Consider the following 14870-nt stretch of genomic DNA (forward strand, 5'->3'; position numbering starts at 1 on the left):
CTATCAGCCAGGGGCTGCTGCATCCTTGAACTGTGGTATCCCTGCTATACAAATGTAAAGTCCCAGCCTCCTCCGACCTCTGGGCTATGAAGCCTCAGAGAAGCTTCCTATTATGGTTCAGTTCTTCTCTTCTCTGCCTCCAGCTGACCCTAGAAATGTTCAATTTAGCTGTAATACCTACTACAACAATTTACACAAATGGCTTACCATCTCTTAATAAAATGTCATAATAACTACAATAAATTTTAGTGGATTACAATTCTAAACTCAGTTTATATTTTGTAAAGATTAACTCTGCATGGTTAGTGTTGGATCTCTGTTGTTTAAAGAGTGGCTACCTGCTCACACTTTAAAAAATGTAGAGAGCACACTGCTTTTCTGGCTGTCCTTCCCACATTGCTACTACCTTCTCTCTGTCTCTCTCTCTCCCCCTGTTACTCTCAAAGTCAAGAGAAAATACAGAACATATTTTTGTTCCTTTTCCCTATCTCTTCTCTTAAAAATAACCTAATTAATTAAAATTAAAACTGGCAGAAGTCCCATAGTAAATTCAGGATTTCTATAGGAAAGTAAAAAACCATATCACACAGTTCCTACAATCTCAGCAAGTTTATACTCTGACTAAACAGTAGTTTGACTATCCATCTTTAATTACTTTCCCAGCAGACTTGTCATTTTCTTTAGTTTATTATCTTTCCCCAGATTGAAATTCTATTATCAGTTTTAACTCATGCAAATAATGCTACTGAGGCAAAAACTAAATGAGAAGCTGAAGCAGCAACACAAGGCTCTATCAGCTGAACTTCTCTCTTTGGGAAGATAAGTTAATACTTTTCTATATAACAACCAATCAGAAAATAAAACTATTACACAGAAAGGGTTTTAATAACAACAATCCTCAGAGCTGAAGCAGGGGAGTAAGGCTGTAAGTGACACATACACATAAAGTATGATTTATTTCTAAAAATGTCACAGTTAAAATAATTAAAAACTTAAAAACCAACACAATGTTATTTTAAATTTGTTCCATTTTAAGGTGATGCTGTTTACTACCTTAAAAACATTTAAGAGCCCTCACTCCATTGTCTGACTTCTAAAGCAATATCTATACTAGCAGACGCTGTGTACACAGTTTACTAGAGCAAAATCATCATTTTGATGTTTAAAATCTTTATTCAATGTTAGATCTGAAAATACTAGCCAGTTTTACCAATAAGTATATAATAAACTAAATTAGGTGATCTACAATGACTAAGACGCAAGCCAGAAAGAAATGCTTAACCTATAAAGACTATAAATGCACTTAAAAGCAGTTGGACAATGAATACATATTTTAGGGTGTAGCAAGATCTCAGCAAGTCACATGCTCAAAAAGTGAAGCTGCATTTTGTAACAGCTGAAGCCTGCTTCATCAATCCAGGTTTAAAAATTAAGCCTAGGGGCTTCCCTGGTGGCGCAGTGGTTAAGAATCTGCCTGCCAATGCAGGGGACACGGGTTCAAGCCCTGGTCCGGGAAGATCCCACATGCCGCGGAGCAACTAAGCCCATGTGCCACAACTACTGAGCCTGTGCTCTAGAGCCCGCGTGCCACAACTACTGAAGTCCGCACGCCTAGAGCCTGTGCTCTGCAACAAGAGAAGCCACCGCAATGAGAAGCCTGCACACCGCAACAAAGAGTAGCCCCCACTCGCCGCAACTAAAGAAAGCTGTGCACAGGAACAAAGAACCAAAGCAGCCAAAAATAAATTAAAAAAAAAAAATTAAGCCTAGGTCATATATGTACATATAGCAAGAGTGTCTCTTTAAGTATGAATAAGAAACAGGTAGCAATTGTTGCCTCAAGGAATCAGACCTGGATGATACCAAGGAATGCTCTTGCCAAGGTGCCTAACTTTATTTGGATCAGACTATGGAGCAATTTATGCCCCAGGGCACTGTCAAAAACAGATCAATCAGCTACCAATCCATGGAGAATGACAGCTTGGCGTAATATCAATAGAGGCAGACCAGCAAAAATTGAAGTAGAGCAGCCAAACTATTTTTATTGAAGCATGGTTGACTTACAATATTATAATAGTTGCAGGTGTACAACAGAGTGATTCAATATTTTTATAGATTATACTCCATTTAAAGTTATTACAGGGACTTCCCTGGTGGCTCAGTGGTTGGGAATCCACCTGACAGTGCAGGGGACGCAGGTTCGAGCCCTGGTCCTGGAGGATCCCGCATGCCACGGAGCAACTGGGCCCGTGTGCCACAGCTGCTGAGCCTGCGCTCTGGAGCCTGCAAGCCACAACTACTGAAGCATGTGTGCCTGGAGGCCGTGCTCTGCAACAGGAGAGGCCGCTGCGGTGAGAGGCCCGTGCACCGAACGAAGAGTAGCCCCCACTTGCTGCAGCTGGGGAGGGCCTGCGTGCGGCAGCGAAGACCCAACACAGCCAAAAATAAATAAATAAATTTATTTAAAAAAATAAGTTATTACAAAATAATGGCTATATTTCCCTGTGCTGTAAAATATATCCTTGTTGCTCATTTATTTTATACATAATAGTTTGCATCTGTTAATCCCACACCACGATATTATCCATCCCCCCTTCTCTCTTCCCACTGGTAACCACTAGTTTGTTTTCTATATCTGTGAGTCTGTTTCTGTTTTGTTATGTAAATTCATTTATTTTTTAGGTTCTACATATAAGTGATAACAGAGTATTTGTCTTTCTCTGTCTGACTTATTTCATCCACATTGTTGCAAATGGCAGAATTTCATTCTTTTTTACAGCTAAGATATATCCCATTGTGTGTGTGTGTGTGTGTGTGTGTGTGTGTGTGTGTGTGTGTGTGTGTGTATATGTATATATATATACACCATATCTTCTTTAACCATTCATCTGTTGATGAACACTTAGGTTGCTTCCATATCTTGGCTATTGTAAATAATGCTGCTACAATGCTATAACTGGGATACATGTTACCTTTTCAAATTAGTGTTTTCATTTGCTTCAAATGTATACCCAGAAGTGGAATTGCTGGATGATAAGGTAGTTCTATTTTTAGTTTTTTTTGAGGAAACTCCATTCTGTTTTCCACACTGCATGCACCAATTTACATTCCCACCAACAGTATACTAGGGTTCCCTTTCCTCCACATCCTCGCCACATTTATTATGTGTAGACTTTTTGATGATAGTCATTCTGACAGGTGTCAAGGTGATATCTCATTGTGGTTCTGATTTGTATTTCTCTGATAATTAGCAACGTTGAGCATTTTTTCACGTACCTGTTGGGCCATCTGTATATCTTCTTTGGAATAATGTCTATTCAGGTCTTCTGCACCCCTTTTTTTGCTGCAGGGCTTGTGGGATATTGTAGTTCCCCAACCAGGGACTGAACCCAAGCCCTCGACAGCAAAAGCATGGAGTCTAAATCATTGGACAATCAAGGAATTCCCCGCCCATTTTTCAATCAGGCTGTTTGTTTTTTTGATATTTAGTTGCAAGCACTATTTATATATTTTGGATATTAACCCCTTCTCAGTCATATCACTTGCAAATATTTTCTCCCATTCAGTAGGTTGTCTTTTCGTTTTGTCAATCATTTCCTTTGCTGCATAAAAGCTTTTAAGTTGAATTAGGTCCCACTTGTTTATTTTTGCTTTTGTTTCTTTTGCCTTAGAAGACAGATCCAAAAAAATATTGCTATGATTTATGTCAAAGAATGTTCTGCCTATGTTCTATTCTATGAGTTTGATGGCTTCAGGTCTTTAATCCATTTAGGGTTTATTTTTATACATGGAGTGAGAAAACGTTCTAATTTCATTCTTTTATACATTCTTTTTCATACATTCTACATGTATATAGCTGTCTAGTTTTCCCAACACCATTTATTGAAGAGACTGTCTTTTCTCCATTGTATATTCTTGACTCCTTTGTCGTAGATTAATGGACCATAAGTGCATGGGTTTATTTTTGGGCTCTCTATTCTGTTCTGTTGATCTATATGTCTGTTTCTGAGCCAGTATCATGCTGCTTTGATTACTGTAGCTTTGTAGTACAGTCTGAAGTCAAGGAGTATGACACCTCCAGCTTAACAAAGCTTTTTTCTCAAGATTGCTTTGGCAATTCAGGGTCTTTTGTGGTTCCATACGAATTTTAGGATTATTTGTCCTAGTTCTGTGAAAAATGTCACGGGTATTTTGAAAGGGATTGCATTAAATCCACAGATTGCTTTGAGTAGTGTGGACATTTTAACAATATTAAGTCTTCCAACCCAGGAACATGAGATAACATTCCATTTCTTTGTACCATCTTCAATTTCCTTCATCAATGATTTATAATCTTCACAGTATAGGTCTTTCACTTCTTTGGTTAAGTTTATTCCTAGGTATTTTATTCTTTCTGATGTAATTTAAAATAAATTAGTTTCTTGCTTTCTATTTCTGATAGTTCACTTAGTGTATAGAAAATCAACAGATTTCTGAATACTAATTTTGTATCCTGCAACTTTACTGAATTCATCTATTAAGTCTAATAATTTTTTGATGCAGACTTTAGGGTTTTCTATGTACAGTATCATGTCATCTGCAAACAGTGACAGTTTTACTTCTTCCCTTCCAATTTGGATGCCTTTTATTTCTTTTTCTTGTCTGACTGCTGTGGCTCAGACTTCCAATACTATGTTGAACAGATGTGGCTAGAGTGCACATCCTTGTTTTGTTCCTGCTTTAGAGAAAAGGTTTTAGCTTTTCACCACTGAGTATGATGTTACCTATGGGTTTGTAATAAATGAAACCAGCCAAACATTTAACAGAAATATCAGAGAAAACTGCAAAAACCATAGTTTGTCCTGATGCTCTGGAAGACTGTGCAGATGCCCAAGAAGCAAAAGGAGAGGGAACATCTGAGCCTCTGTCTTTGGCTGAACACAGGACAAACTCATAAACTCCCTGAACTGTGAAAATAGTCTTCAAGCCACACAACATAAATCCAACAGTAAAGGGTGCAAACACCAGTGGCTTAAGGGGGTTAGGAACAACCTCCAACCAATCAGTGGCTGACTGCTGAAATGGAAATGTACAATAAACAAAACGAAAACTTCACTAAGTGGAGCTCGACAGTAGATTTGGACTCACAGGAGAAAGAATCAGCAAAATATAGATCAAGAGAGATCAGGCAATCCAAAGAGTCTCAGAGAAATACGGGACATCATTAAGCACACCAACATATGCATAACGGGAGTGCCAGAAGAAGAGGAGAGAGAAAGGGGCAGAAAATTTTTTGAGAAAATAATGGCTGAGAAATTCCAAAATTTGATGGAAAACATTTATCTACACATTCAAGAAGCTTAAGGAACTCCAAGTAGGATAAAAGCAAAGTGATCCACAGACATATAATAGCCAAAATATTGAAGGGAGCAAGAGAAAATTTACTTGTTGTGAACAAAAGAACTTCAATAAAATTAAAAGTCGAATTTCAATAGAAATGATGGAGGCCAAAGGACTGTGGGATAATATAATGCTGAAAGAAAACCACCATTAACTAAGAATCCTATATCCAGCAAAACTATCTTTCAAAATGAAGGCAAAATAAAGGCATTCCTGGAAAACAAAACCTGAAAGAATTCATTGCTAGCATACCTGCCTTACAATTAATAATAAAAGAAGTTATTCAGGCTGAAGGAAGTGACACAAGATGGTAATCTGAATGACACTAAAAAAGAGCACTGGTAAAAGTTAAAATGTAGGTAAATTTTTTTAAAGAGTATGATTATATTATTATTGATTATTTCTTCTATTCCCTTATGTATTTAAAAGAAATTGCATGAAACATTATCTATAAAATTGTATTGTTGGGCCTATAACATAGAAATGTAATATATTTGACAATAGCAACACATGTATTACCTACTTTTTAAAAAGAGGGCCTAGGTCAGTATCTAAGGAAAATAAACTTAATCTTAAATCTGACAAGACAATAGACAAGGCCATTGCTTTACAGTTATGTTTTCATTGCATGGAATTTAGAAACACTGATAAATCTATGTGTTACCTGAGGGCTTTCAGGGTAATTCATGCTTCATATCCATTAACATCACTGATATCACGCGCTTCAAAAAGGCAAGACTTACTCAAAAATTTCCCATCAAATCAAAGCACAGAATACAAGACGTATTCCTATTGGCTATTATCTCAATATTCTAAAGAATTAGAATGACCTATGTCCCTAGATCTCTAAGGCCAAGTATTAGGCTAGCAAAGGAAAGTCTCCCTTTTCCTGGAATTGCTAAAGTGTAGATCCCAAATAAAGGCCTTCAAGATACCAAAAACCACCTCAAGGACTTAATAAAAAAAAAACAAACAAAAAACCACATAATCAAAACTTAAGACCTGAACAACCTGAAAGGCTAAAAAACTGAGTCAGCAGTCCACCCACAGATAGAGGGTTCTAAATAAGAGTTTAAAAACTAACACCTGGACTTTTACTTCTAGCTATGGAAAAGACTTAATTTTTCTCTTCTTCTCTTAACTTCTTTCAAAGACATATGAAGGTTTAAGGGAAAAATTACAATACTGTATTGTGGGGTTTATAATGTATGTAAATATAATATATATGACAACAATAGAACAAGGATATGTTAAGAAATGGCAAAAAGCCAGCAAAGTTTTCAATACAATCTCTATCTAAATTCTTAGCAGGCTTATTTTTAAGAAACTAATATGCTGATTTTAAAATTTATATGGAAATATAAAGAATATAGAATAATCAAAACAATACTGAAAATATAAATATTCTGCTTCTTTTTCTAGCTGATTTCAAAATTTATCATAAGCTATGTAATCAATACAAAGTTGGCACTGACATAAGGATAGACAAATAGATCTATGGAATAAAATAAAGTCCAGAAATAGACTATTACACATATACTTTCTGCAGACTTTTTTTTAATAAAGTTTTTTTTTTTTAACTTCTTTTTTTGGCCGCGCCACACTGCGCAGCATGTGGGATCTTAGTTCCCCGGCCAGGGATAGAACCCGTGCCCCCTGCAGTGGAAATATGGAGTCTTAACCACTGGACCACCAGGGAAGTCCCCCTACTTTTCACAGATTTTTAACAAAGGTGCCAAAGCAACTCAATGCAGGAAAGTAAATCTTTTCAACAAATGTCCTGGAACAAGTGGATATTCACAGGAAAAAAAGTAATCTAGACCCCTACCTCACACCATATACAAAGCTTAATTTCAGATGGATTACTGTCCTAAACTTAACGGCTAGAAACTGTAAAGCTTCTAGATCGAAGTATCAATAGAGATACAAGAGAGAAGCATATTTTTACTATCTTGGGGCAGGAAAACATTTCTTACCATGCAGAAAGCAATAACCACACACACACAAAAATTGATATTGTAAGACTTCTTCAAAATTCAAAACCTCTCTCATCAAAAGACACTGTGAAAAAAGCAAACAGAAAAGCCACAGGCTGGGAAGAAAATATGCACAACTCATACCTAACAAATAACTTGTACCTAGAATAAAGAACTACCAGATTCAATATATATATATTTTTTTAAATTTAAAACATGGTCAAAAGACTATAATAGATACTTCACAAAGACAGATAAATGATCAATAATCACACAAAAAAGTGCTCAAAATTATTAGTCATCAGGAAAATGCAAATTAAAACCACAAAGAGGTATCACTAATATATAACAGAATATATAAAATGAAAGTGACTGGCAACACCAAATGTTGAGGAGGACACGTAGTGCAAGTTGCACTCTCAAACACTGTTGATGTGATTTTTAAATGGTAGAGACACTGTGGGAAAAGATTTGGCAATTTCTTAGAGTTAAACTCAGTAATGCAGCTATTTTTCTCCTAGGTATTTGTCTCAGAAAAATAAAAATATATATCTACAAAAGACTTGCACAAGAATTTTCAAAATAGCTGTATTTATAAATGGCGTCAAACAAGAAACAATTCAAATGTCCATCAATAGGATAATGGATAAACTAATTGTAGTATACAACAGGATACTACTCAACAATAAAAAGAACAAAGCACTGATACATACAAGAACATGGATGAATCTCACACACAATATGTTGACCAAAAGAAGCCAAACACAAAAAAGCACGTACTGTATAATTCTATTTATGTGAAGTTTCAGAAGGGGCAAAACTAACCTGAAAAAAGTCAGAAAAGTGGCTTGCTGAGGGGAGGTAGGATGGAATCTGAGAACGGGCACTGAGAGAATTTTCTGGAGTGATAAAACTGTTCTATATCTTGACAGGAGTGTAGGGTACATTGGTAAATATATTTCACAAAATTCACTGAATTATACACTTAGGATTTATACTCTTCACTACATGTAAATTTTGCCTCAAAAAAAAAACAAAACTCAACTATAAGCAAATACTGAACTCTACTTATACAGGACTGCCTTTCACAGTGGTATAGCTTAACAATTCTGAAACTACTTTTGTATATTCTAGGGACAATGGACAATTTGAATATGGACTCTGGACTAGATAACAGCATTGTATCAGTTAACTTTCCTAATTTTGATAAATGTACTATGGTTAAGTAAGAGATTGCCCATGTTCTTGGTAAACGTACATGTAAATGTTTTGTGGTAAGGGAGCACAATGTTTCCAATTTACTCTCAAGTGATTCAGAAAAAGAAATAAAGTGCATATTTATAAATACATATATGTAGGGACTTCCCTGGTGGTGCAGTGGTTAAGAGTCTCCTTGCCAGTGAGGGGGACGTGGGTTCAATCCCTGGTCCAGGAAGATCCCACATGCCTCGGAGCAGCTAGGCCCATGAGCCACAACTACTGAGCCTGCACTCTAGAGCCCGCGGGCCACAATTACTGAAGCCCGTGTGCTCTAGGGTGCATGTGCCGCAACTACTGAGCCTGCATGCTGCAACTACTGTAGCCCACACGCCAAAGCCCGTGCTCCACAACAAGAGGAGCCACAGCAATGAGAAGCCCACGCACCTCAACAAAGAGTAGCCCCCGCTCACCACAACTAGAGAAAGCCCACACACAGCAACGCAGCCAAAAAATAAAAAATAAATAAATACGTATATGTATACATGCACAGAGAGAATTATAAAGCAAATGCAGGAGAATGTTAAAAACTGCTGAAACTAGATGAAAGTTTAAAAAAAATTCTTTTACTACTCTTTCAACATTTCTGTAAGTTTGAAATTGTATTACAATAAAATGTTATACCCCACCTCCACACACACAAAAAAATGTAACACCAAACTAGTTTCATCTATTTCAATATTCCAACAAGGAAAAACGTTTCCTTTTTTCTGGCATTACAAGACTGTTAGAGTTGGATCACCTTAATCCAGTTCCCTGGTTTTACAAATGAAGTCCAGAAAAACTAGGCCAACAGTCAGATAATTAGGTAGCAGTGAGTCAGGTTAGAATCCTGAGCTCTTGACCCCCATTTCAATACTCTGTAATAGTTTTTTTAAATAGTATTTTTAGCTTTGATACTACCTAATGAAAGCCAGCCAACCTTATTTACTGCATATAGTATTATATTAGGAAAAAAAAAAAACCCTGCAATTAGGGTACTACTAGAATCAAAATTCTGACACTTAAAAACTACACTGCAATCTATTTGGGATAGGTAGCACACTAATTAAACTACAGAGTATTTTTATAGAGAAACGTATCCTCCATTATAACCATCACAATAATAAACCAATCTGGACCCAACACTCACAGTCATAAAGGGATTTGGCCAGTGAGATAGCACACTATTGTTAGTCTTGGTTGCAGGTAAGATATACTATCTACTCAGAAGCTCTTTGGAAAAAAAAAATTGTGAACCACCCCCCCAACCCTCCCCCCCACGCACTAGAAGAAAGCAAAGCTCACGTGTGATGAACCAAGTTGTATCCTGTACTGACACACTAAGAAAGGAAAGAAGCAGAAGGCTAAAGACATGGAAACTTCAAAACAATTCTCTAAGTGTACAAGGGCTGACCTACCATTTTTTTTTGATTGTAGAAAAAAAAAAAGGTTAATATATTACTAATGTATTATAACAGGGCAAAGGTTCACCATACTATCTTCCTTTACCAGTGAAAGGAAATTAACTTTCAGCCAGGAACGTTATATACTCCCTATTTCAAAAAACTAAGTTAAAGAATAACAAAATGAAAAAAATTGTTTATCTTCAGTTTCATGTTTCGTAGGGCTAGTTATATGGTAATCAAAAAAATGTTCAGTGAATTACTGGGGATCTAAATAAACAGATATTCCTTGTACATGGATAGGAAGACAATACTGTCAAGATGTCACTTCTTTCCCATTTGATCTATAAAGTCAATATAATCTCAATTAGGGGCTTCCCTGGTGGCGCAGTGGTTAAGAATCTGCCTGCCAATGCAGGGGACACGGGTTCGAGCCCTGGTCCAGGAAGACACCACATGCCGCAGAACAACTAAGCCTGTGTGCCACAACTCTGAGCCTGCGCTCTAGAGCCTGTGAGCCACAACTACTGAGCCCTCGTGCCAAAACTACTGAAGCCCACGTGCCTAGAGCCCGTGCTCCACAACAAGAGAAGCCACCGCAATGAGAAGCCCACGCACCGCAACAGAGAGTAGCCCCCGCTCGCCACAACTAGAGAAAGCCCGTGCATAGCAACGAAGACCTAACGCAGCCAAAAAAATAATGAGTAAAATAAATATTTAAAAAATCTTATTAAAAAATATATAATCTCAATTAAAGTCTCAGAAAGTTATTTTGTGGATATCAACAAACTGGTTTTAAAGTTTATATAGAAAGGGAAAAGACCCAGAATAGTCAAAACAATACTGAAGGGAAAGAGAAAAGCTGGATAAATGATTCTATCCAGGTTCAAGAGTTATTATAAAGCTTCAATAATCAAGAAAGTGTGGTATAGACAGAAGAATAGGAAAACAGATCAATGGAACAGAATACAAGGCGCAGAAACAGACCCACACAAATTCAACCAAATTAACTCTGACAAAGGAGCAAAGGAATTACAGTGGAGAAAGGAGTCTTGAATAAATGGGGCTGGAACAAAAGGACATCAACTCCTACAAGATGACATAGGAGAAAATCTAGATGAACTTGGGTATGGTGATGACTTTTCAGATATAACACAAAGGCATGACCCATCAAAGAAATAATTGATAAGCTGGACTTCATTAAAATTAAAAACTTTTGCTCTGTGAAAGACAATGTCAAGAGAATGAGAAAACAAGTCACAGACTGGGAAAAAATATTTGCAAAAGACATTTCTGATAAAGAACTGTTATCCAAAACATACAATGAACTCTTAAAACTCAACAATAAGAAAACAAATAATCTGATTAAAAAAGGCTGGAACAGACACCTCACCAAAGGAGATACACAAATGGCAAATGAGCATATGAAAAGACAGTTAACATCATATGTTATCAGGGATCTGCAAATTAAAACAACAATGAAATACCACTACACACCTATGAGAATAGCTAAAACCCAAAACACTGCCAACACCGAAAGCTGTTGAGGATGTGGAGCAACAGAAATCTCAGGCTCATTGCTGGTGGGAATGCAAAATGGTGCAGACACTTCGGAAGATAGTTGGGCAGTTTCTCACAAATCTAAACATGTTCTTATCATACAGTTTGGCAATGAGTTGACAATCGATGTTCACACAAAAACATGTACACTAATGTTTAGAGCAGCTTTATCCATAACTGCCAAGACTTGAAAGCAACCAAGATGTTCTTCAATATGTGAATGGATAAACAAATTGCACATGATGGAATTTTATTCAGCAATAAAAAGAAATGAGCTATCATGCCACAGAAAGACATGGAGGATGGTACATATATACAATGGAATATTACTCAGCCATAAAAGGGAATGAAACTGGGTCATTTGTAGAGATGTGGATGGACCTAGAGAGTGTCATACAGAGTGAAGTAAGTCAGAAAGAGAAAAGCAAATATCATATAATAACACATATATGTGGAATCTAGAAAAATGGTATAGATGATCTTATTTGCAAAGCAGAAATAGAGACAGACGTAGAGAACAAATGTATGGATACCAAAGGGGAAAGGGGTGGGGTGGGAGGAATTGTGAGACTGGGATTGACACATATACATTTTCAATACTATGTATAAAATAGACAACTGACGGGAACATACTGTATAGCACAGGGAACTCTACCTAATGCACTGTGGTAACCTAAATGGGAGGGAAGTCCAAAATGGAGGGGATATCTGTATGTGTATGGCTGATTCATTTTGTTGTGCAGTGGAAGCTAACACAACGTTGTAAAGCAACCATACTCCAAAAAAAAAAAAAAAAAGGACATAGAGGAACCGTAAAAGCACATTGCTAAGTTAAGGAAGTCAATCTGAAAAGGCTACATATTGTATGATTCCAATTATATGGCATTCTGGAAAAGGCACAACTATGAAGACAGTAAAAAGATCAGTGGTTGCTAAGGGTTTGGGGGAAGGGATGTAGGAATGACTAAGTGGAACATGGGAAACGTTTAGGGCAGTGAAACTATTCTGTACAATATTCTGATGGTGAGTATGTGTCATTACAGATTTGTCAAAACCCACAGAATTCACAATACAAACAGTGATCCCTTAGTTAATAATAATGTATCAATCAATATTGGCTCATTAATTGTAATGAAGGTACCACACTAATGAAAGATGTTAATAATAGGGAAAACTCTGTGTTTGTACTTTCCCTCAATTTTTCTAGAAAGCTAAAACTGCTCTAAAAAATAAAATCTATTAATTAGAAAAGAAAACTCATCAATAAACTTCTTACCAGGTCTAATGAAGACATTTTCCACAGACAGCATTGCTGCTATTGGAAGTAATAGGTCTTCACAGTCCAGAGAAGCAGCCTTTATTACTGCACATGTCAGATGTGGAGGGAGAGGAAATTCTACCATAGACAAACCCAATCTGGTCACATGGCCACTCCTTAATGGAAAGAAAAAGTTTTTAAGTCTTTCTACCTTGGGAGAGTACAAAGGAAATGTTTATCATTCAGAATAAGTCAGATATAATTTAGATTACCTTAAATTACCTCCAGAAATTCAATTCAAGATAAGAAATATGATACACTGTGTTCATTGATAAGAGAAATATAAAGATGATAAATTCCTTGCTCTCAAGGGCCTATATATCCAAAAAACTAAACAATGAGGCAGAATAAAGTAGTATAATAAAAGACACACAATGCTACAGAAGCACGGAAAATGTCCTTAAAGAAATGAGACAGTGATAATTACCACATCTTTTCCTATCACACAATCATGAGAACAAGGACTCTGGGTCTCATCATTTTGATGTACCCAGCATAATGCCTGGCACTGAAGTGGTACTCAGAAATTACTTGTTAGGGAAAAACATAGTGTTGTAGGTCAATTATACTTCAAAAGCAAACAAACATACAAACTTATAGAAAAAGAGATCAGATTTGTAGTTACCAGAAGTGGGTGAGAAGGGAGGGAGAATTGGATGAAAGCAGTCAAAAAGTACCAAAAAAAAAAAAAAAAAAAAAGAAAGAAATTACTTGTTAAATAATACCAATAATAAACAAAACAGTTTTATGGTACAATTTCAGAACTGTGGTGAAGAAAGATTGAGGACAACTTTTAATTTCAGGGAAAACAATCCACTCAATTCAAACAAATCACTTACTAATGATAAAGGAAAGTATTAAAAACCCTATTTTAGGGCTTCCCTGGTGGCACAGTGGTTGGGAATCCGCCTGCCAGTGCAGCGGACACAGGTTCGAGCCCTGGTCTGGGAGGATCCCACGTGCCGCGGAGCAGCTGAGCCTGTGTGCCACAACTACTGAGCCTTCACTCTACAGCCCACAAGCCACAACTACTGAGCCCGCGTGCCACAACTAATGAAGCCCACGTGTCTAGAGCCCGTACTCTGCAACAGGAGAAGCCACCGCAATGAGGGGCCCATGCACCACAATAGCCCCACCTCGCCACAACTAGAGAAAGCCTGTGCGCAGCAACAAAGACCCAATGCAGCCAAACATAAATAAATAAAAAATAAATAATTTAAAAAAAGAACCCAGGGCTTCCCTGGTAGCGCAGCGGTTGAGAGTCCGCCTGCCGATGCAGGGGATACAGGTTCGTGTCCCAGTCCAGGAAGATCCCACATGCCGCGGAGCGGCTAGGCCCGTGAGCCATGGCCACTGAGCCTGCGTGTCAGAGCCTGTGCTCCGCAACGGGAGAGGCCACAACAGTGAGAGGCCCGCGTACCACAAAAAAAAAAGAACCCTATTTTAAAAAGAGATTAATATCTATTGTGGTTGGTTTTGTTTTCGTTTTTTGTTTGTTTTTTACCTGTCAATAGCATCACACTGGTAGAGTTGTTTAAGAGCTTCCAAAATAAGTCTCTCATTAGGTGGATCCAAATAGGGAAACCTGTGTGTTTAAATGAGACATAAAATGAGATTCCATTCCTTGAACATGGCAAGATTTTACACAGATTTGAAAATTCCTTTAAAAGGTTTTACTTCTGTTTTTCAAGTCTTTCTTTTCTCTTTTTTTTTTCTTTCAAAGCATTCTATGATTGTGATCAGCATTCAGCAAAGGAGGAAATTTTTTTTCTGAATCACACTCTTCTATTTAATTCAAGAAGCCCTTCTTGGGCTTCCCTGGTGGCTCAGTGGTTGAGAGTCCGCCTGCTGATGCAGGGGACGCGGGTTCGTGCCTCGGTCCAGGAAGATCCCACATGCCGCGGAGCGGCTGGGCCCGTGAGCCATGGCCGCTAAGCCTGCACGTCCGAAGCCAGTGCTCCACAACGGGAGAGGCCACAACAGTGAGAGGCCCAC

General features: G+C 37.5%; 1 protein-coding gene across 2 annotated transcripts in view; it reads right to left on the reverse strand.

Annotated features, from left to right (window-relative positions):
- DHX40 (DEAH-box helicase 40) overlaps positions 1 to 14870 on the reverse strand; it is a 52032-nt gene that overhangs the window by 14709 nt on the left and 22453 nt on the right. For both annotated transcript variants that reach the window (XM_082860174.1, XM_082860173.1), the window contains exons 11-12: positions 14380 to 14460; positions 12834 to 12991 (exon numbers count right to left, since the gene is read on the reverse strand). In XM_082860174.1, the coding sequence (XP_082716300.1) occupies positions 12834 to 12991; positions 14380 to 14460 (239 nt within the window). The remainder of the gene's footprint in view (positions 1 to 12833; positions 12992 to 14379; positions 14461 to 14870) is intronic.

The sequence above is a fragment of the Leucopleurus acutus genome (assembly GCF_964270905.1).
Source record: "Leucopleurus acutus genome assembly, chromosome: 19".
NCBI classification, from domain to species: Eukaryota; Metazoa; Chordata; class Mammalia; order Artiodactyla; family Delphinidae; genus Leucopleurus; species Leucopleurus acutus.